A 25,101-nucleotide genomic window follows, 5' to 3' on the forward strand; every position below is an offset into this window, starting at 1 on the left:
AAATGACCTTAAAATGACGTTTTGATTAAAAGTCACTATGTCACATGTCCCTCTCTTTTTCGAACAACTTTTATTTGAAACTTTTTTCATTCAACGTACCGTTTTTGAGTAACCTTCAATCACAGTTTTAAATAGGACACCCTGTATAGCAGGTATCAGACCAAATCAAAGGATCAGGAAATAAATTCAATGTTAGAATGATTTTTAGGACATAAAACACACTATGTTCAAAACTCATAAAATCACAACGAGAATGAATGTCGCAAAGAATATCATGTATAATTCCTCCCTTTCCGATCTTAAATTTGTAGCCGGATATCAAATCAATACAAATTCCTCTAATAGGTTCACTATTAACCTTAATTGCGGCTTTGCTAGTTTCCAAAATTCCAATGTAAAAAAATGAATCTGAGACCACACTATTTAATAAATTAAAAAATAATATAAAATATAAATAATAATAATATATATACATATATATATAATTACAAAAAAAGTAATATGTATTCATTTGCGTATTCTAGAGAACAAATGATCATAGAATTAAAATTGCTATTACTGTTGTCTACATTGTCGACAAGCCGAAAATAAACTCCGGGTCATTATCATCCATAGTTTTCCAGCTGCAATTCTTTCTTAACTCCCCCTCTTCCCCCCAAAATTCTAACCTCACTTGATTCGACTAGACTACAACAGTGCCATAAACAAAAACCGAATACGAAATCTCATTTTTATTTAAAATATTAAGAAAACAGTCCTTCCTAATTACTTTCAGCGAATTTCCAGTTAATTTTTAACATTATTTCAATTTTGAATCACGCCTAAATACAGGTGATAATGTCGGATAAAAATAAGGAAGCAGCTCCAGGAGATGGAATCCGCTCTCTTCGAACATCTAATGTGTTTCGACTTGTAAATTTCGAGCTTTACACGAAGCCTGTAAGTACAAGTTCGAATGCACAAGCTCGTACAAGTAGAGCAAGTGTGAAGCTCAATTGAGAATTTAGTCAGTGAGATATAGCCTTGTTTCAAGTCTTCATATTATATACTGAAAGTAACTTCTTTCTGAACAATAGTACTACCTTTACCTATTTCACCTTTGTGACTAAAGAAACTTTTAAATGTATTGATAATGAATATGAAAATGGTACTTGTTTTGTTGCAAAATGATATAAATCACTTTAGTTTGCTTTTTGAGTTTTAACAACAAAACATAGAAGGTTTTATTATTGTAGCCAGATCTATTTATAGTGTTTTTTATGTATCAACATGAAAATGGTCTATAGGCATTTAATTTCAATATAGAGCCTGTTTTAAGTACCTATATAATATTGTTCAAAGGCCAAAAATGAATTTAGTTGAACTTGTGAACTTGATTATTAACATTTTCTATTGATGAGTTTTCTCAGAATTGAAATATTTGTTTCTTTATAGAATATTGTCATTATGGGATTAGGATTAGTGGCCCTAGGGGGATGTTTGGGATATATAGCCTACATGAGGCAAAAGTATGAAGATTTAGGGTATTATGGAGCAATAAAGGATGATGGCTCCGAGGAATTTGTAAAGAAAAAATCCAGGTGGGATTCATAGATGAAAATTATTAAGAAGTGTTGATATACATATATATGTGAATTATTATATGACGAGAACTAGTAATGGTTTAGAAAAAAATAAGTTGATATAGGATTAGTTTATTGAAATGAAATAAATCTAAGTGGGTTGAGTGCGGAAAAGGGCACTTGCAGAATGAAGTTTTCTATTTTTTTTGTCATCGTCTTGATTGTGGATATTAATTATCTCTTTATCGTTTTTGGTTTATTGTTAGTAAATCTTTGACGGACAATTTCAATTCGCCATAAGATCAAGAATCAAATTTGTTGTTTAAAGATAATTTTGTCAATTATACCTTTCTTTTTCACAATTATATACGAATTAATCCGAGTAAACTTAATTAAATGTTTGATTATTATTAATATTACAACATTAAAAGATCCTATTTCTGTAGTCGGAGAAAACCCAACATCCACATTTGCATATCAATAGGTGACGCATGGCTTTATCTTGAGTTACATTTTATTACCCGTTCAAGAAGTATCTTTAGGTCTAATTGTTATATCACAGGAGACCTTGAAGACATATCGTAAAACTGCAAGAAAAAGCAAACATAACCGGCCGTAGGTAGCTCTTTTGTTACTGGGAATCCATGATTTTTTTGCTCTTACAAATACCATTTATTAAACGATTTAGGTATAGAGTTTATTTTTAGGTATTTTTACATTTATATGAAATATTCCCGCTAAGAAAATCTATTCCAAAGTATCTTTCGTTTCTCCGAAAGATTCATATTGTGTAGTCTATAGATTTCATTTAAACGCAGAGAATTAAGACTTAATTGGCTTCGCTTTCAAAATTTATGTATTAACGCTCGATATTATATTTCAAAATTCTTATTAAACTTCGCAATTACGATGTAATGCTGAATCTACGATGGTAAAATTAAATAAACCTTAATACGTGAAAAATTACAGAGACATATGTTTTCTGCGGATGTGTCGGCTCATTGTTGGAAGAGTTTGTTTGCACAATGTGAAACACTTTAAATAATATTGTTTTTGAATCAATTCCTTTATTTATTTTTGTTCCGCAGAAGGACAGCAGTGCATGAGAATTCCAAGTAATAATAGGATTCACCAGATATACGTAGCTGTAGATATTCTGAAAAAGAGTTAAAAATGTACGTCCATTTTCAAACTAGAGTTAATAAGCGTAATTAGAGTGTGAAAACACTTTAGTTGCGACGAACGAATAACCAACAGAATCTTTTTTTATCCAACTGCTCCTTAAATTCGACGAGACGCTGAAACACTGTAAAATGCTGATATTCCTTTTTAGCCTGCAGGATCTTATTTTGACCATGAATCCCTTGCGACGAGCAAATAGAAATTTTTACCACATTCTCTTGAAGAAATATGGGCTATTTCACGGCTCTGTCGCTTCAAAACACTTGGGTATCAGAGCGCCAACGATAGCTATTATCTTACAAAATTCTAATTTATTAATACTCAAAAATAGACAGAGTGCTCCAGTTAAAAAAAATTATTTTTAGGCAGCAGAAGGATGGGTAATCAAAATTGGATATATTTCGTAAATTTTGTAAACAACGTTATATTTTGGGCGTTCTCTTTGGGCTATAACTTCAAACCGGTTAGAGATAGGTATAGGGACAGGGACACCTACAATTCAAACTAATTTTTGTCAATGTTAACCACACAGATAAAACCAATAATCGGGGTTAATAAAATGCTTTGTAATTGCACTATACGGCCATGTAGGGCAGGGGGTAAATGTAGATAAAATAAGGGAAAAATCAGGGGCGTAGTCTCTTTTAAAAATTATCGGAAAATGAATTATTTTAATTTAATAAAAATTTAATTTTAATACTTATAGTTATTTTTTTAGAAACACTTGAGGTTTCGCATTTTCAACTTTAAGAAACTACTCTACTGAATTTTACACGGCAAATTTCACGTACGGTGAACCGCATTATTATTTGAACCACTTTTTCCCGTTGGTGCTATTATATAACTCTTAATTTTGCCTCAAATGTGCCATAACGGGTATTATCATCACATCGATAAAAATATAATACGTGCAATTTGCTACCATGTGTATACATGCCACTTTAATTAGAAACAATTGTTTAATAAGCAAAGTGACCCCGCCCGCCTTCGTTCCATCATCGACAAGGAGCAAAAGTGGTTTTTGGTTTTTCCATGATGTGATCCATGATGATATGATAACTTCTAATTAATATAAAGCCATTAAGAGGAAATGAGTCGCATTCAACCTTCAGTACAGGCATTTAACTCATCAAACGGGGGCAATTTATAAACGCACCCTTTTCCAATTCCGGTAATTGTGAAGACGCCGCACCCCTACCAGCTACAAAAAAATAGTGTTCTATTTTGTAGTCAGAGAGAGGATGAGGAAGCAGCTTCACTTCAGTCAGTCGTCCTCAGTCCGGCTTTAGATAAGTCTCGTTGAATCACGACCGCAATACACGCGTTCAGCTTGGTTCAACCTTGAGTTTTCACAATGCTAACACCAGTGATTTTGTTCTTAATTTCGTGTTTAATCCCGCAGTCGCATCAGGTGAATTTCACCGCAAAATGCTGCAAGAGCAGCCATGAAGTGCATGTGAGCAAATCAGTTTTGAGCTGCTCAGCGAAGACAAACACTCGTCTTCAAATCTATGCCGAAGAAGAGGATTTTCTACAAACAACCAGTGAGGGAGAGTGCTTGGATTTCGAAGAAGATCAATTGTTCCTGTTCAAATTCAAAAACTTTACTTTGGAGACAAAAACTACCCAACCCGATAAATTCGTCCCTAAATGCTGCCCTTTGAAGTACCTCTACGACAGGGAAACTCGGTCCTGCACCAAAGCAGCAGACAATTTTACCGAAAGCGTCTTAGAAAATAATCAATTGGTGAAAGTGGGCCTTCCTCACTGTCGCGTGATTGTGGACGAAATTTTCCCAAATTCCGATCAAATGAAGGAGTGGGTTAGCAAAGTGGTGAACGGAGGAAGTTACTGCTACAACCAGGACGTAAATAAGCAGTTTGTTGTGAGGGAATGTAGAGAGGGATTGAACGTTTGTGAGGAGAAGAGATGCTTCAAAAAGTGCTGTCCGGACGGACAGAGCTATGTGGAAGGGGCGCATTGTAAAGACACGTATATTCGAGGGATTCAGTTGAAAGGGCAGAGGTATTCTCCTTATATTGTGGATATTGACGGTAAGATTTATGGGGGCGCAGGTAGGCGGCATTGTACGAATTGAGCACATTACAAGTACAGTACCTAAGCAAATGTTCGCCTGTTTACGCAACAGCTGGTTAAATCTAGATGTATACTAAATATATAGGTGTAGGTGTGCAAATATTGGGAATAAGGGCATATAAGGGATTGGCCTCATAAAATATAATATGCTGGTAGTTGTTATTCTTATCAGTAGAGGGATATCGGCGATGGGTGCGGGTAGGTATATAATAAGTAGTCTGCGTTTTAAACATGCATTAGGTACGTCAAAAGTTTGATTTGATACTCATTAATGCCCAAAACTGTTAGGAAATCATTAACTTATTAATGAAGCTAAATTGATTATTAACGCTTTATAGATTACACCCATAGCGACGGTCATTTAAAATATCAATTACATCCGGATGTTTTGTTCCAAATCGTTTAGTCAGAGGTTTATTCTTTTGTGGTATAAAATTGCAATAGGGCGCACATAAAGACATCACGCTTTTGGCTGGGAAACCCATCGATGTAAACAAGTAACGTATTACATATACATGCATGATATGGAAAACGCCCATAAAATATACATACATACAATGGAGGGAAACGTTAATTTATTATTTAGTTTTTCTGCGTATTTTGAATATCATTAAATTGCATTTAATTAATTAACGTGGTCAAACTAGATAACAATTCGATTTATCTTCAAAGGACTGTTTTTCATTCAACTGAGGATGCCCACATGCTTCACTAATTTAACATATCACCCATAACATCACAATACTGTTAGATGTGGTGTAGTGTTACTGTTAGATTGATGTAATAACAACAGCAAAGGTCAAAGAAGATAAAAATTCAAAAAACATATGCGGTGTTCTAAAAAGGTTGAATTTTAGCGTCCCACACTATGCAAAGATGATTTTCCATGATTTATCTTCTATAGGAACCTTGATATTCATGGTAGACAATGTCGTCTTGCAAATGATCGCTATTCGCTAATCAGCTTCTTTTTCCTTCCAGACGACTTCGAGGTCTTGTACGGGGTAGGTTGCCCCAAGGTCTCCTTACGACTAGACAACACAATCCAATACCTAATCCAGAAAAATGGATCTTACACGTACTACTACAACTACACCTCAAGATTCGAACAGCACCACTATTCCCAATTAAATTCCTATTGCCTGGAATACGCCACGAAAAACAACAAATCATATGGTTACCATTTATTCATCTGTCTCGAATCGCCACCTCTGGAGTCAAAGTTCGCCCTCACTTTGTGGTCCAAAATTATCTCTTGCATTTGCCTCCTGATGACTATAATCGTGTATTTTGTCTTGGGGGAGCACAAAAGCACCTTCGGGAAAATTTTGATTAATTATTGTGTCGCCATGATATGTTTGATGAGCACGCTCACAGTGTCGCATTTGGACCGAAGGAATTCGCAGTTGGAGTGTAAGATTAGAGGTAACGATATTTTCAAAAGGCTCAACACATGAACAGACAATTTAATTAAGTCTAATTTCCAGGTTACCTTTTGATCTTCTTCAACATAAGTGCCTTCGCCTGGGTCAATGTGATGTCCCTAGATATTTGGTGGACTTTTGGGTAAGTAGGAAAAATCCGGTTCGATTCATACGTGGCTTGAGTCATTTTTCCGATTTCGTCAATGAGATTTGCCATGACTTTGTTGGTTACCATCAGGTTGTCCGGAAATAAATGCAGATTTAAAAGCTTAAACTATAAAAATAATTATTTAGGTTTAATCAGCCGAAATATGCCTTCATAATAAAAATTTATAACGTTATCAAATTAGTACAAGATGATTCAGGAGGAAGTACCAATATTTCAGGTACCTATTGGGTAATTCAAAATAAGCATAAAAGTTCCTATATACCTGGGTTCTATTCTCAACCATAACGGAGATACAAATAACAGAGATCAACATTTTCATTAATTATACTAAATTATCATTTAATGCTTATTAATAAAACACATTGGCTAATAATTTTAAAAAAATACCACCGTTTGCATCTAAATACATGACCGCTCTCCGATAAATAGATCTAGTCGCTCTGTCTGATCTGTTTCTAATCATTTCTGCTTCATTTACTATACTGTCGAGTAATGCATCTCTAATATCTACTTTAGTTGCGTATACGAAAGATTTAAACCATCCCCAAACACAAAAATCTAAGGGATTAAAGTCTGGCGACCTAGGTGGCCAATTATGTGGACCGTCTCAATCAATCCAACGATTTGGGAAATTGTTGTTCAGGTTAGTTCAAGTTAGTTTTTATCGTACATTAAGTGGACTATCTTCCAACTGGTTTTGTAAATAATTCTCTAAAAATATAAGTATCCTTGTCCCGTAAGGTTACCAGTGAATATGAATGGACCGACTAATTGGCGATTGAGCATACCAAACCACACTTCAATGGAAAATCTGTGTTGAAAATTATGTTCTACGGTAGTGTGAAAATTTTCACCTGACCATCGGTGTTCATTGTGAAGGTTATTTTTACCGTCACGAGTGAACTGCGCCAATGTATTTTATTAATAATCATTAAATGATAATTTAGTACATTTTATAAAAATGTTTAACTTACCCTTGTATTTCTGCTACGGTTGAGAATGGGACCCACGTATGTGTAGAAGAACTTTTATGCTTATTTTGAATCACCCAATACGTATATGAAATATTGGCACTTCCTCCTGAATCACCCTGTATATTTTTTTAAACGTCATGGCAGCCATAATTTTTTCCTAAATCCCATCAAAATTGACATTTATGTTCAGTATGGTTTAGCAAATCACCATGGAAAGATACACAGTTGCACAGCGTATAGAAATTGTTAAAATTTATTACACAAATAATGAATCTATTCGGGCTACGTTTCACACATTACGTGAAATTTATGGCAACATATTCGAGCTCACTATTCGTAATTTAATTAAAAAATTTGAGTCAAATGGTAGTGTTTGTGACGTCAAGAATTCTACCCGCCAAAAAACTAAACGTATTGCTGAAAATATCGAGACCGTATACCGAAGCGTGGAGGATAATCCGGAACAATCAATTACACGTCGTTCTCAAGAACTTGGATTTTCACATGGCACTACATGGAATATTCTTCATTAAGATTTGAATTTGAAGGCGAATAAAATTCAGTTGACCCAAGAACTTGAACAAAATGATCATGTATTGCGTAGAAATTTCGCGGATTGGAACAAACTGAAACAGATTCATTGTTGCATGCAAAAATCATCTTTAGCGACGAAGCTCATTTTTAGTTAAACAGCTTCGTAAATAAGCAAATCTGTCGAATTTGGAGTGAAGAAAACCCACATCGTGTTCTTGAGACATCTTTACATCCACAAAAATTAACAGTTTCCTGTGACTTATGGTCTGGAAGAGTAATTGAATCGTATTTTTTTGAAAACGAAAATAATAATGCAGTTACCGTCACTGAAGAATGCTACAGAAATATGATTATGAATTTCTTCTGGCATAAGTTAAATGATTTCGAATTGGACAATCTGTGGTTTCAACAGGATGGTGCAATATGCCATACATCTAGGGACACAATTAATTTATTGAAAGAAAAGTTTAATAATCGTGTAATTTCAAGGAATGCCGATGTGAACTGGCCTCCAAGATCATAGGATATAACTCCATTGGACTTTTTTTTTCTCTTTTTTTAGTTTTATGTTAGATCACTGGCTTTTTCCAATAAACCCCAAACACTCAATGACCTTACAACCAACATTATTCGTATCATTGGTGAAATAAGTGCTTTATTTACTAATTTATGTGAAAAAGTAACCGAAAATTCTAGAATCGAGTTATTAAGAAAGTTCAGAGGCAGTCATTTACAAGATATAATTTTTAATTAAAGACGTCATGGATCAATAAATAAATTTTTGTTAAATCATATTGATATCTTATATGATTTCGCTTTAGTTTGCAATTAAAAATATAGAACTCTTATTTGATAACCTTTTATTTTTTAAATTTAAGAGTTCAAAAAACTCATTTTTTAACACCTGCTAATCACTGAATTTTTTCCTCGTTATGAAGTTATCCAAACGCCTAAAAAAGTGATAATCCATCGGCGACAGGTCTGGAGAATACGGTGGGTGTGGAAGGATCTCACATTCAAATTCCCGTAATTTTTGTAAAATGAAGCTTGCGCATGGGGTCGATCGTTGTCATACAACAGAATCGGTCCCTTTCGATTGAGAACAGCAAGTTTGCGATGCATTTTATCAGTTTCAGAACGATATTACTCTGCTGTAAAGGTTTCGCCAAGTTTTAAAAAACTGTAGTGTATTATTCCATACAATACCTCCCAAACGGTGTCGCCATTGCCTTTTCTTGAAGAACAACCGGTTTCTGAAAAGGTTGAGGCGTTTTTCCTTTGTCCAGCCCCTATCTAGATCATCTACTGTCATAGAGTGTCCACTTTTCGTCGAAAGTTATAATTTTGCTCAGAAGCAAAGGCAAAGGAGAGCAAAGCAACCTTCAAATTGAAGATTTTCTCAACTAGTCGTTCAACTAGTGAGGAAACGATTTTTTCTGACCTTACCGATCGCCGCGAGCTGGTCAGCAACGGTTGATTTACAAACTGACAGTTTTTCTGTAAAATTTTCTTCCACAGTTTTCTTTGCCTTCAAGGCTGAAATCTCTTTCTCGGAATTTTATAAAACACCGCTAAATGGTACTCTCGCTCGCACTGGCACCACCCCAAACTTCATTGATGTTGGGGGCTGTTTGTGCAGCGCCTCGTCCGAGTTTAACCCTTCCTTTCATGGGTAGATAATTTTTTTACAAATTTTCACAGGTGAGGCCTGTCAGGATCATTTCAATATATGACATATTTTGTTAAAATTTTGAAATGTAAAAAAACTAATATAAATATATTATTTCTACCACTTCTTAGCTTGTTTTAACTAAATTTCAAAAAGAAATATTTTTATCCCGTTCCAGAATTACATGTCACTTATTGATGTACATTTTTAGCATCATACGAGGCACGTCCAGAAAATAAGGTTTCCACATTTTTTTAAATTAAACTTTGTTTTATTTTCCAAAAAAAATTACAGAATATTTCACATATACAAGGTGTTTCCTAACTTTATGGCCAAACTTCAGGGGGCGATTCTACAAGCAAAAATATAAAGAAAAATTCCTATCAACTTGGGTCCGGAAATGCTTCTTAAGGGAGCTACCACTTTTCAAAGATGGCGGTCAAAAACTGGTTTTTGACAAACTGGAAAAGAATTAATAACAATATTAATAATATTTATTTAACAAAATACAAGAGCGTTTTAAATATTTCATTATCTAAAGCAAATGCTGGAAATGGCTCCCTCCAGCGTCGATGCAAGCTTCACATTTTCTTCGTGAAGAATTCCGCATTCTTGCAAAAATTCCAGGATTATTTTTGATTATTTCACAACAATGGATTATTCGAGATTCTAAATTCATTTTCAGTATTTATTGATATTTGATAAACTAAGGATGTTAAATAACTCCACAGGAAAAAGTCTAATAGATTTAGATCAGGTGACTAGTTTTTGACCGCCATCTTCAAAGAGTGGTAACTCCCTTAAGAAGCATTTCCGGACTCAAGTTTATAAGAGTTTTTCTTCATATTTTTACTTGCAGAATCGCCCCCTGAAGTTTGGCCATAGAGTTAGGAAACATGCTGTATATTCAACTATTTTTCGACGTAGTCACCGTTGCGTTCAATACACTTTTTGTACTGATACACGAGCTTTTGTATTCTTTCCTTGAAGAACATTCGCTCCACATTCTTTCCCCAATTCAAACAACCAAATTCACATCGTCATCGTTTTCGTGACGTTTCCCTCCTAAAGCTTCAGTTTGGTAAAAAGATGATAGTCAGGAGGTGCCAAGTCCGGACTTTTCAATTTTTGCAAGCATCTCGTTAGTCTAAATGGAGGGGCCTCCGCTTCTTTGTTCGTCACGAACATCCACTCTTCCTTCTTTAAATTCACGGACACGCTTCCTTACTTTATCCTTACTCATCATACCTGCTCTATACACAGATTCAAGTTCCCGAAAAATTTCAATTGGAGTTTTATCCTTCGCGACAAAAAAACGAATAACAGAACGAATTTCGCACCGAGCGTATTGTTATACAGAGGTGGAAGGAAACGAGATAGACGCATTCATGTTTAAAATATCACTGTGATCGCCATTCTACACGCACTGACGTGAATGACGTCTTATTATCTTCGTTATAAAAAACTCTATCGCACAGTAATGCCGACATTGTTTCTACAATTTCTCTTTTGTGTCTATAAGGCAGGAAACCTTACTTTCTGGACGTGCCTCGTATATTTTAAACAGGATATTTCTAACATTATAGCAAATTTAAAATAAACACAAAAAATTTTCCCAGACAGAAAATCCAACACCGCAAAAGACTTGAATAAAAATAACGATTATTCCATCACGCAGTCAACACCAGATGCGGTAATGTGCTCCATACATTGCCAGCTTTTGCAAAATTTACAAAAGTATCGTTTGTTGCGTCTTTTGCAATATTTGCAATATCCTCTTTTATTTGGTGACAAATCTGGTTGATCTTCTAACACTACTTCAGCATATTTTTTAACGTATACTTCTAGGCAATTCTTGCTAGATGCTCCGATAGCCACATTTTCTTTTACTAGTTCCATTTAGTTCCAGTCCTAAGGATTTAAGATATAGTCTCCAGCTTTTTGCACGTACAGTCCTGATTCCATAAATAGCATACTTTATTTAATTGGGTTAAAGTGATTGTATTAGAAAAAAATAAAATAAATTTTATCTCATAATTTGTGTTTAAGTTACTTAATCTTAATCAAATCATTGAAAAAATGAAAATTCATTTCATAATTTTAACATAACCTTATAAAATGAACTAAATTTAACTAAAGAAAAAAACTAAAATACAAAGTGTGCTATTCATGTGACCAAGACTGTGTGTTAGCTAGATTATTATGCCAAAATATGAAGAATGATACGATAATTTAGCCATAATCTTTGAATATGTACCTATTAAAAAAAATTACCATTTTGCACGGGTAAGGCCTGTAGGGACACAGAGGGTGCGTCATCTGTAGATACCACATTTTAAACGCTTAAAAAATAGTGAAAAGGTAATTAAATGGAGTGCTGTTGGCAATATTAATTTCATTTAGTTTATACCATTTCAAAAAATTTATTTCTTGAATAAAATATCAGACAAATGATCGTCGTTATGTATGACGCAAAGAAATGCTCGTTTTTGTGCATTTCTCATTACTTTGTGTAATGTTTCTGGTTTTATTTTCTCTATTTCTTTACGTTTTTCAGTTCCTGGACAGATCGGGACACGTCAACATAAACTTTAGACTTCAAATATCCTCACAGAAAAAAGTCTGGAGCCGTCAAATCGGGCGAACGCGGAGGCAAATTGTAATCGGCATTTTTCGAGTTTATGCGATTCGGGAACAATCTTCTGAGGAGAGTCATTGTTTTGCGCGCAGTGTGACATGGCGCGCCGTCCTGTTGAAACCATATCATACATGAATCATTTTCAGAGATTTGCGGCCAAAACCAATCTTCAATCATGCTCCGATAATGGTTTCCATTAACGGTGACTGGGACTTTCTAGTTGTCCTCGAAGAAGAACGGTCCGTAGATTTTTGTAGCACTAACGCCACACCAAGCAGTGATTCTTTGGTCGTGGAAAAGCTTCTCATGAATTATAACTGGGTTTTGTGCACCCCAGTAACGGTTATTTTGCTCGTTGACGTGGCAATTCAATGTGAAATGAGCTTCATCGCTCATGATAATTTTAGTGTTATTCGTTATCCGCCAAATCAAGCATCTGATTGCCATAATTCAAACGCTTTGGCTTGTTAATCGGCAATAATCGTTGTGCCATTTGAATTTTCTGAGGAAATAGATGTAAATCATGCTGCAAAATGCGCCTTAATGTGGTTCCAGTCAAACCAAATTGTTGAGCACGGCGGGGATACGACACATTCTGTTCCCTTTCAATGTTGACCCTAAAAATTACGTCCCATCTTCAAGGTTTAAGGGGTAAAAACTACCCCCAAAGTTTCGCCAATTTTTCGTTTTTTTAACGATAACTTTTGATCTAGATGAGTTAGAACAACAAAAAAAACGAAATGTTCCTTTTTCAATTCGCCATCGACCTGTCAAGGTCCGGAAAAAATATTACTTTTAATTTTTTTTTAGAAAATTTCATTTTTTTTGCTTCCATTTTTACACGCGTCCAACTGTCTTATTCAATTTTTTATCATTTTAAAGAGAAAACATTTCTCAATAGGATGATGCAAAGCCGAGCTGGATATCATGTTTCTAACAAAAGTTATAATTGTTTATGTAAAAGTGTGCACGCCATGTTTGACCGCTTATAACGTCAGAACCGCAGGTCGCAGAAGAAAATTTCTCATAATAAAAAAGGCTTCACTTAATGAGTACTACAGAATGGTACCATCAAAAATATATTTTTAATTCAAAATTAGATTAACATTCTCTCGTGTAGTTAACAAGTATTATGCGTTATGCATCAACGTGGGGCATTTTTCCATATATGAATAATATACAAGAGAATATTTCATTGGTATCTGTGGATTATATGTTTTGCAGCAATGATATTTATGGAAAAAATGTTTAAAACATACATGTTATTGTTTATATTTTATTTATTTTTATAATTTATGTGACCAAGCTGCAGTATTTAGTTGTTCTTGATGTAAGAAAAATGTACCATTCTATTGAGAAATGTTTTCTTTATAAAATGATAAAAAAAATTGAACAAGACTGCTGGACGCGTGTAAAAACGGGACCAAAAAAAAGTGAAATTTTCGGAAAAAAAATGAAAACTAATATTTCTTCTGGACCTTGACAGATCGATAGCGAATTGAAAAAGGAACATTTCGCTTTTTTTTATTGTTCTAACTCATCTAGATCAAAAGTTATCGTTAAAAAGCGAAAAATTGGCAAAGCTTTGGGGGTAGTTTCCACCCCTTAAACCTTGAAGATGTAATGTAAAATATACATCACTATTCTTAGATAGATCTAAACTACTTCTCTGTAAAATTTCATTAAAGTCAAGAGGGGCACTTGAGCCCTTTCTCTTGTAAGTGGCAAATCAACGTGAACACACAATGATTCAGAGGATTAAAATGAAGACAACTGAAATCCTGCTTTTGTTTCCGTACAACCCAATATGTCCGCTATTTTTTTACACCCAACTTGACTCTAAACAAAGTTAAGTTTCTACTGGAAACAAACTTTTAATGGAATTTTAATGGCACATCAACTGTGTGCATTTCGCTGCCAATACACACACTTTATTTACGATCAGTTGATTCGATTTAGGGTTTATTAACAGCGTTTACGAGCTCTTATATTTACCGGATCGATCGCTTTTTCAATGTTTAGATAATGTATCCACCCTTTTATTTTCTACGCAAATCACATGGATTTTTATAAGTGCTATAAATTGAGACGCCATAAAGTTATTATTATGCGTTGTTTAAGCAGGCTCCGTGCCAGAGAGGTCTTGCATGCACATGAACGCCCATTACTTCCTTGATAAGTTAACACATAAATTTCTATTAACGAATAATTACCATTTATTTAGGTTAGTATTTTTAGCCAATCCAGAATTAACTTTTTTATAGCGGTTTTGTTCTCATAAATCAAATCGAGAATTCGGAATCTATATTTGACCGACCATCCCTGGGTTTGTTTCCTCAAGGGTCAAACTCAACAGGTGCAGTGTACCCATCGAATGCTATTAGTAACGCAATATTCTTAAAATAAGCTAAATCGGTTATTAATATTTTATTATATTACATTAATATTAACATAATATAAATAATTTATTATATTCATATTAACATTTTTCGTCCAGATGTATTCATCTTTCCCTTGAAAAGGCACCAGTAGTATAAGCAGACTCAACCTTTAGCTCAATAATAAAGTAATTAAGACAAACCAAAGGTTAGCTTAGAAAAATTCAACTATGATCAAGATAGACACAAAAGAACCCTCCTAGTTGGTGAGTTTAGATATAGGGTGATTCACAACTTATCTATAAAATTTTAGGGGTAGATGTGTCATGAAAAACTAAGTCGATTTTATAAGAAATTTTTTTGGAAAATCCTGAAAAAATTGTTAAAGTTTAATCATTGTATAACTGGACGACTGTAATTTTTCCGTTTTTCTGCAGAATCCCTTTTAAGTTCATCAACCTTACGTATAATTTACAGTTGGGTCTCCCACGTGTTAATGGTTGGCAGCTGAGAACATGGGTGATCCGATTTAAGGGTACTTTTGTTTCACCCGAAATAAAAGAAGCGAGCTTACATGTGTAAGCAATTTTGGAAGAACCCTTAAGTCGGACCATCCATGTCTTCAGCTTCCAACCATTGATACGTAGGAGACTTAACTATAAATTATACGTAAGGTTGATGAACCTAAAAGGGGTTCTGCAGAAAAACGGGAACATTACAGTCGTCCAGTTATACTATGGTTAAACTTTAACAATTTCTTCCGCAAAAATTATAAGGATTTTCCAAAAAATTTTCTTACAAAATCTACTTAGTTTTTCATAACACACCTACCCTTAAAATTTTATAGATAAGTTGTGAATCACCCTGTATAAGCCTAAATCAGTTGTAAGGTACTTCCAATAGAGAATTAAGACCGTCAAAACGCTGATTATAGTAGTACCAAAACAAAGGGACGATTTCATTATTTTCCTGCATCGAAGTACATTATGTTGTCAAACGAATTTCCAGGAGAAGGAAATACTTAAATCTCGGACTAAAATTTATTATGGAACGAAAAATAACTACAAAAATTAAAAATGTAGTGTCCTGTTTAACTGCCGGGACCAGATTGCCCTCCATCCTGGGTTCCATCCCTCTCCTTGACACCCGACACCACTCCAGAGCTCCCAATATAAGTGGGTACATCTGTTTATTTTATTCTTCTTGGTTTTACTGGAACCTTACGTAGTAAGGATAACAATTATACAGGTAATGACGACAAATCCTCTATTTCGATTTCGATCTAGGCCTCTGAATGTACAGGGTGTTCGGATTTGGAATGTTTTAACAGGAACATCCCATTTCCGAGCTAGATAAGGTAAAACTAAACATAACTTTCAAGAGCTCGATTTTTGAGAAAATTTAATGGCGAAAACTATATTTCGATATCTTTACAGTCCACGGCGCTAGAGGGCGCTTTTCAAATTTCGGCCGTTTTCGAAATTCCTCATCACTTTTTTGTTTAGGACAATATTGAAGTAAAACAAAAACATTCTTAAGGCACTTTCGATGTGATTCCAGTGGCGTGCTTAGTTTTTTGCTACAACGTATCGTTTTCTCAAAAACCGACATGACTTTTTTATTTTAAATGAAAATTACAGTCGACTTTGACTTCAAAAAAATGTCTATTTTAAACCATTTTCAACTATGTAAGTATAGTTATTTTCAAAAATGACTGAAGCATTAGACTTTTTGTGTTTATAATCAAGTTGGCATTAATTTATTTTTTTATTACTTTCACACAATTAAAAGTATCTAAAGGCTAAAGAATTGGTATTATATCTATCAACAAACCAATAGCAAAACGTTAGTCTTCTGGCAATGCCTTCGTGTTGAAGCTGGTGCACTTTAATGATACAATAAGGTTTAAATTTGTGTTTTTGAAAAGTGGTGAAAGCTTCTGTTACTTTAACACCCGTTACACTCGTAGTGCGCCGGTATGGAATAATAATACGCGATTTGGCCTAACAACACTTTTTTTTATTAACTTCTTTACAGTACACGAAGGGTTAGGCCCTTTTGCGGAGCTTCCATGCTCGCACGAGAAGAGAGTGAGCCGGAATACCCGGTCTTAAGCTACGTATCTTGAAGAACCCCATATGCCTAAACCCGACAACATAACTTACTTAACGTCTCGTTAAGGGCGGATATGGTGTTCCCAGATATCGTACTCTTAATTTTGCCATGTCAGATGAGAGATAGTGGGTACTAAATAGCAGCCACTCAAGTTGAGATGTAACAGCGCCCTAGATCCCCATGGGAAAATAGTTATAAGGTGGTGAATTTGTGGGAGAATCCATAAGCGTAACCTAAGGTATTCTAAGACCTTCGGATTGCAGGGATTTCATCGTTGGCACCCTTTGCTCTTGGTTTTACAATATATGGTTAAATTACATCACACCCGTTCGACCAGCGAGTGTTGTCCTCAGCGATATGTTTGGATCTTCTAAAACTTCTCCAATTACATTTAGTTCTTCACTTTTGTCATCTTCATTTCAATTGTAGCGTTGTGGTATACGCTTTTTGAAGTTTCCATAATCCTGCAAATTATTTTTCAATTGCTTAAACAGTCTTCTATCTGGCTGATATCGCTCGGGATCGATATGGAAGTATAACTCACAGGCTGCCTGTATGTGAAACATTTTATCATGTCATATTTTTCATAGTTATTTATCATTTTTACATGAAAAATCGGCACCAAATTAACACTAAAAATTAAAAATTAGAAACCCAATAACTTGACACATTCTACTATTGTCATAGAAACATACGAAATAAATAATGTTACTTTGAGAGCTGATGCCAAAACCAAATTGAATATAAACACAAAATTCAGTATCTTCAAGTTCAGTATTTTTGAAAATACTTATAGACATACTTACATAGGTGAAAATAATTTTAAATGGACATTTTTTGAAGTTAGCTAACTGTGATTTTCATTTAAAATTATTGGATTTTCATAGGAAAATGGATATTTAATGAAACACAGCACTAGTAGTTGATACTAGTTGGAGCGCTATCTTTAATTTTTAATTGCAAGGGCTGTGTCTATTCAAAGACTGACTCGCAAACCTTTCCTATAAGGTGTACGTACCTCCCATTTCACATTTTCTGTTTATTTTATATATAGGGTGTTTCAAAACTGCACGGCACTATTTCAGGTGCGTATTCTCTAGTGCAAAATAAGAACAAAAGTTCATATGAGCATAGATCCTATCTCGATCAGTAATAGAGTTACAGGATGTCAAAGTGTAAGAAAATATTAGTTTTTTTTTATTGTGCTTGACCTACTGCAGATAGAGCTTTTTAAATTTTATACTAGGTAATGGGTGCTGCTTAACACGAGACTAAATTGCCTTCAATCACTATACAGGGTATTGCATTTTCTAAGGTCTTGCTTCATAAAATCCTTTAGAAAAACTTGCTAGTACGCCACTGATGTATTCTAATATTTTTCTTTAATTCTCCAATCTATCGCCTAAATTTGATATCCCTTGAGTTTTGGTCGAATTTCGTTCAGTTTCCTCATAAATTAGTTATTTATTGAATTCAGTTACGTTTTCAAGCGTCAAGAAGCCTATAATATTTTGATATTTTTTATTAAAAAGACTGATACGCAAATTTGTAAATTTAAATAATAAATTTAAAACGAGGCAGAATTTAAAGGAACTGTTCAAAGTGGCCTCCGTTTTTTTGAATATGGAACTGAGCATGACAAATCCGTGCGTCTTGGGCACTTCGTGTAATCTGTTCTGTAGTTTGTATCTGTTTCCTTGTTTTGTCAGTAGTACGAGCCCTAACAACTATATATTAGGATGCATTGTAATTTTTAAAGTTTTCAATATTTTAAAACAAATATTAATTAACACATTCAAACGAATTATATTTTCAAAATGCTTATACAATGCTTAAATAACTAATAAAAAAATAATACAACGAAATTGTTGTTTAACCCAAAAATGACAAACTTTAAGAAATATTGCGTATTACGCTTGACAACTATATATTGGGATGCAACGTATTTTAGCTCTAATTAATAACTGGTAACATCGCTTTGATGACTGCTTGGATTCTTGCTGACATACTTCTCACCAATTTATCACAAAACTCAAGTGTAAGTGTGTTCCAAATCTATAGCTAATCTTAGAGCTTCGAGGCTCCTTTGAGGATTATTTCTTAAATACTTCTTCATTTCGTGTCAAATGCATTCGATTATGTTTAAATCAGGACTGTCTGAAGGCCAAGAGATTACATTAATGTTATTCTCGCCAAACCATTGCTTTGTTGAACGGGCAGTACAACAAGAAGCATCGTCTTGTTGAAAAATTAAATTTTCGTCATCGTACAACTGACGAATGCTCGGAAGTAATTTGTTTTGTAATATTTGTTTATACTTCTTAGTATTTATTGTACCGTCTATAAACTCTATCTGACCTAATCCCTTGGCAAACATGCAGCCCCAAACCATTTGACCCTTAGGAAACTTAACTTTCGTTTCAAACAGTCTTTGTAAAAAGCCTCTTGTTTTGTCCTTATGACTCTTTTACGCATATCTCCAACACAGACGTCAAATTTGAACTCATCACTAAAGATAACCTTTTTCCAATCATTGTAAGTTCATGAAACTTTTGATTTTGCCCAAATCAATCGATTTTTTTTGGGGGTAGCTGTCAAAAGTGGCCTTTCTTTGGTCTAACGAAAATTATAAAAAGCAATTAACAAGTAATATGCCTCCTAGAAATGAAAGTACTTTGTAAAAACCGAGTCCGGACTTATGAATCCATATTCGACAACACTCCCTAGATATATTTAAACCACAATGATCGTTCCATCTAGCAGTAACTTTCCGAAGAGTGCCTCGTCTTTGTTCTTTGCATATTTTTAATAATGATCGTCGATCTCTTTCTTTAACAATTGGACAGCAACCAGTACTTCTACCTTCAATTTCAATTGTACCTCTGCGATTATGGTATTTTACAATGTTCCCGACTAATGACTTTGATAATTCTAAGTCCTCTGCTATGTTTTTTAATGATTTTCCATTAATGTGTTGAGAAATTATAATTTTTCTTAATTTCTGAGAAATAGGCACACCTCAGACCATATTTTTAAAAACTATGCCTTTACAAGTGGCTTAAAAGTATGTGCATAGAACTTTAGAATACGTCAAAGTCAAGTTGTCGCAACCTACTTAGCTTATTTGTTATGGCGTCGCCATATACAGGGTGTTTCATAAACATACCGACAAACTTTCAAGGGTTGTAGAAACACGAAGACACAGAAGTTAACCGAGACTAACAAGACTATGTATTGACTTTCTGCAAAATATGGTGATTATGTCTTTAATAATTGCGGAGATATGGAATTTTAAAATTGGTCATTACAGAGCCACGTTTTTAATTCAAGGTCAAATATCTCAAAAACGGTAAGAACTAAGTATAGAACATTATACAGAAAATGTACCTAAAATATTATGTAGAATCTAAAAATAAAATAATATACTGAGGGTTCCATTTGAAATAAGGAAGCTACAACTATTTCCAGTTAAACCGGAAGTGACAACAAGTTGAAAATATTTTTAAAAAATATTATATATCGAACTTAACTCCAAATTTTCAAATTCGTATCACTTTTAGATCCTAGTAAACTTCTAATGAACGGGTTGGGTGAATAACCCTGTATACAGCCTTGGCCAAAATTATTTGCCACCCTTCTCTCTCTTAGGAATTTGATTTTTTTTTACTCTAAGCAATTATTTTGTATTTTATTATTAATCGGTGCGATCACCTGAATAACGTAAAAAGCATCCCATCATAAACACGCGAGAACAAGTCGCGACACGATTACAGCAAAAAACTTGAATCTTGAATTTTACTTATAGGTATTCATTTTATTCGGTCACTTGTAGTGTGCACATCGATTAACAATTATTAGCTTATAGTCGTTTATTCTAAAAAAAAACTCTTATTTTTTGACAAAAATGCCAAAAACGAGATAATTAGATTTAGCAAAACGTATAAAAATTAAATTACTCTTTGAGGAAGGTAAAAATAAAACATAAATCGCAAAAATAGTCAAGTGTCCTCATAGTACTGTCAGATATACATTAAAACGTTATAAAAAATCAAAAAGTGGTGAAAATTTAAAAAGAAGTGGAAGAAAACGTACTACAAGTGCAAGAGAAGATCGGCAATTGGCACTTCTTTACAAAATCGAAAAGGCACACCTTCTGAGCTAGCTGTAAAATTATTTGGGGGTACTGAGAAAAAAATTTCTGCCAGAAGGCAGAAGACGGCTTCAATATGCCAGGCTCAAAGGTTGTAAAGCAAGGAAGAAACCGTGGCTGTCAGAAAATAATGAAAAAAAAAACGCTTGCAGTGATGTATTCAACATAACAATTTCATTGAAGAGGATTGGTCAAATATCGTGTGGTCGGACGAGTGTAACTCCGAAGTATATTTATTTTATGAATTCTAAATTTATTTCAATTATATTATAGTAATAGAGGAACAAGTAAAATTCCTATTAGTCGTCCTTTAATTATTCAATGATTTTTGTAATAATTTAAGGTTTTTGGTACCGCGGGTGCAGCCGTTGTTAGACGCAGAATAGGCGAAGAATACAAGCCAAAAGGTATCGTGCCAACCATAAAACACGGAGGAGGAAGTATAATGGTATGGGGTAGTATGTCGGCATGCGGGGTGGGCGAAATCGTTGTGTGTGAGGGCCGAATGGATTCAAAAAAATATATTCAAGTACTGAAAACGGCACTAGAATCGTCTTTCAATAAAATGTTTGATGACACCAACATGGTGACGTTCGTTTTCAGCAAGACAACGCGCCATGTCACAAATCGCGAACGACAATGAAGTGGTTCTCGAATAATGGGATTGAGGTCATAGATTGGCCTCCTCAGTCACCGGACCTCAACCCCATTGAACATCTTTGGGCGATACTGAAACGCAAAATTAGAGAACACTCTATTACATCAAAGGAATCACTAAATAATGTTTTGATTCAGGAATGGCATAATATTACTCCAAAAGAATCGCCGCCGTTATTAAAGTTAAAGGTTTTCTACTAAATATTAATGTTTAATGTTTTATTTTAATAAATATTCCTATTTTGATCAACTGGTATTTTTCTTTTATCTTGAATATAAAATAATTTAAAATTGTTGAGTTTTAACATAAGTGGCAAATACTTTTGGCCAAGGCTGGACGCATTATTCCCTGTGGCCCTTCATGGTCGGGAACACTCACATGTTGCACTTTGGCCATGGGGCGGTTGCGCTACAGAAAATTTTCTTTAATTTCATAATTTGGTATTAAAAATTGGTTTTTGGTGGCGTTAGGTGTTAATCTTCATCTGTAGAACCAAATCATCGTGTTGTTCGTCAGTGATTGAAGCCTTCCTACTGCTTTCGTGGTGGTTTTGTCGTGTACGACCAGTGCCGTGTTGTTTATTTTATTTAATCATCAATATTCTTAATGAGTCTAGACGTTTACTCTAAAATGAAACCTAATATTATTATTTATTCTTTTTTGGATCTGGCCATTGGCGGAATACATAAATCTAATAAAATTTAAAAAGTCACGTCGGCTTTTGACCAAACGGTACGCTGTAGCAAATATCTAAGCACACTGCTGGAAATCGAAAGTGCCTTAAGAATGTTTTTGTTTTACTTCAATATTGCCCTAAACAATAAAGTGATGAGGAATTTTGAAAATTTTGGCAGAAATTTGAAAAGCGCCCTCCAGCGGCGTGGACTGTGTTAATTTAAACACCAGTAGATACGAAAAAGAGTTTATTATACAGGGTGTTTCACAACTTCATCAGGAAACTCTAATGAGTGATTCTACACATGAAAATAATGGTAACATGTCCTGTAACAAAAGTATGAATCTCAATATTTATCAAATTATGACGTATCAAAGGTGAAAATTTTTATTCTTTTTTTTAAGTTTGTGTCTCCATTTCATAATCGATTAAAGAGATATTTGGAATGAGGCACAAGCTTAATGAATCTTAAATTTCTATAACAAAAATGCTTTTAAAATGTGTCACCAGAGGGAACTTTTCCTACATCTAAATTTTAACTTTTCTTTATTTTTTTTGTTTCTTCAATTATAGCAAAGTAAAGTGTGTCATTTTAAAGATATGAGCACATTCCTATAAAAAGGTACTCTTCATTCAAACCGATAAATTGAACGGTTTAGGCGTAATTCAACATTGAAACTCTTACTGATTTTAAATTTAGTAAAGTAATTTTGACTTTACTTGTATTTTTAAAACAATTAAAATAGTGGGTACCAGTTTTAAATTTATAAATAAGTACAATAAACAAAATTGCTTTAATTAAAAAAATTCAAAATGTTCTCCATTTTTCTCTATACATTTTCTAACACTCTTTAAAAAATGTCTTCGTACACGAAAAAAAATACCCTGAGTCTCCCGTATAGTATTAAATCCATTTTTAATTTTAAAGCGTAGTTGTTCAACATTATTGATCGGCTCATTGTACACTAGTGATTTTATATGGCCCCAAAAATAAAAGTCCAACGGATTTAAGTCAGGTGACCGTGGTGCCCAAGACAACGGCCCATTTCTACCAATCCATCTGTTCTGTCTATGAATGGCATCGAAGATTTTGTTGTAGTTGTTTTAAATGTACAAGTAAGGTAAAAATTACTTTACTAAATTTAAAATCAGTAAGAGTTTCAATGTTGAATTACGCCTAAACCGTTCAATTTATCGGTTTGAATGAAGAGTACCTTTTAATAGGAATATGCTCATATCTTTAAAATGATACACTTTATTTTGCTATAATTAAAGAAACAAAAAAAATAGAAGAAAGTTAAAATTTGGATGTAGGAAAAGTTCCCTCTGGTGACACATTTTAAAAACATTTTTGTTATAGGAATTTAAGATTCATTAAGCTTGTGTCTCATTCCAAATATCTCTTTAATCGATTATGAAATGGAGACACAAACTTAAAAAAAAGAATAAAAATTTTCACCTTTGATACGTCATAACTTGATAAATATTGAGATTCGAACTTTTGTTACAGGACATATTACCATTATTTTCATGTGTAGACTCACTCATTAGCGTTTCCTGATGAAGTTGTGAAACACCCTGTATATTGAACTTCTAGCTATAACGAGCGGCTAAAATGAACTAACTAACACTAATATATTTTATCATTAAAAAGGAGCAATCGGCGATGCTGATTCTGATTATTATTTGTCGCCTAAGAAAATTGACTCTAAGCAGAATCAGCGAGGAATAATAAAAAATAAATCACGCCAAATCGCGATTAGATATGAGCTTAATGAATAAAGGCTCAAATATTTTTCTAATCTAATTCCATTTTAACAGACTGTAAAGACATCGAAATACGGTTTTCGCCATTAAATTTTCTCAAAATTCGAGCTCTTGAAAGTTACGCTTAGTTTTTCCCTATCTAGCCGGGAAACGGGATTTTCCTGTCAAAACGCTCCAAATCCGAACACCCTTTACATCACATTATTATTGTAATTTGTTCGTTTACACTGTCGATAAAATTCTTTCCACTGAGACCAACAATGTTTTAATCACATTCCTTCAATAAAAATTATTTTTAAAGCAATCGCGTTAATCATTTGCTCGATTTCGCGGCATGTGTTTGCGCATATAATGGTAACATAACGAAAACGAGGCAAAAATACGTGTTACATAAACAAATAATTCCAGTGTTACCTTTTGTAAATAAATACATTGATTTTTTCGCAAGCCTCAGCTTCCTGTGATCTTTGTTTTGTATGCAATTTACATTAAAAATTGAATAGATGATCTCGATGATTTATGAAAATGGATGGACGTTTATGAGCGAAGCGTGAGTTATGGACCTATTTAGGACATTTTAATATATCGTTTCAGAACGCCTAAAAGGACAATTGGAAGCGCTCAAAAGAAGAAAGACTTAAAGAAGTTCTTTCTCTATTTCATCTACGGGTGGGGTTTGCCTCTCTTCCACTCTCTACTAATTCTCATTTTCGACACAGTTAAAGTTCTTCCCGAGTCCATCCAACCTCACGTTGGAATTTTCAAATGCTTTTTGGAAAATCGTAAGTACAATATTCAGCTCATTAACGTTACGTTTATTTTAAAACCATAAAGATATATAGAACATTTTTAACATTGAATGACGCACCATTCCATTAACCGCTTGCTGTACATCGTTTGCTTTTGTAAAGTTTAAAAATCTTTTGAAGTGTAACGCTAAACATCAAATTCTTTAATCCTGCAACATTTAAAACTAACGACATGAAGTGTTTGAACATTGTTTGTGCAAGTAGTATGTATATGAGGGATTATTAGTTTATACAGCTACGTAATTTGTCTAATGTACTAAGTTGGTTATAATAACGTCTAACTGGAATTGCGATTCTAA

The 25,101-nt window shown here is 34.0% G+C and overlaps 2 protein-coding genes across 2 annotated transcripts in view; both read left to right on the plus strand.

Annotated features, from left to right (window-relative positions):
- Positions 1-719: 719 nt before the first annotated feature.
- LOC136418365 (small integral membrane protein 8) lies at positions 720-1,765 on the plus strand. Its single transcript, XM_066404408.1, has 2 exons — positions 720-939; positions 1,435-1,765. Exons 1-2 carry the CDS (start codon positions 838-840, stop codon positions 1,591-1,593), a joined length of 261 nt encoding a protein of 86 aa, XP_066260505.1. The 5' UTR covers positions 720-837; the 3' UTR covers positions 1,594-1,765.
- Positions 1,766-3,980: 2,215 nt separating this feature from the next.
- Positions 3,981-25,101, plus strand: part of LOC136418342 (G-protein coupled receptor Mth2-like) — a 30,617-nt gene continuing 9,496 nt past the window's right edge. The window contains exons 1-4 of the mRNA XM_066404377.1: positions 3,981-4,798; positions 5,823-6,266; positions 6,329-6,407; positions 24,588-24,775. Of these exons, the coding sequence (XP_066260474.1) occupies positions 4,099-4,798; positions 5,823-6,266; positions 6,329-6,407; positions 24,588-24,775 (1,411 nt within the window). The 5' untranslated portion in view covers positions 3,981-4,098. The remainder of the gene's footprint in view (positions 4,799-5,822; positions 6,267-6,328; positions 6,408-24,587; positions 24,776-25,101) is intronic.

The sequence above is a fragment of the Euwallacea similis genome, chromosome 34 (assembly GCF_039881205.1).
Source record: "Euwallacea similis isolate ESF13 chromosome 34, ESF131.1, whole genome shotgun sequence".
Taxonomy (NCBI): Eukaryota; Metazoa; Arthropoda; class Insecta; order Coleoptera; family Curculionidae; genus Euwallacea; species Euwallacea similis.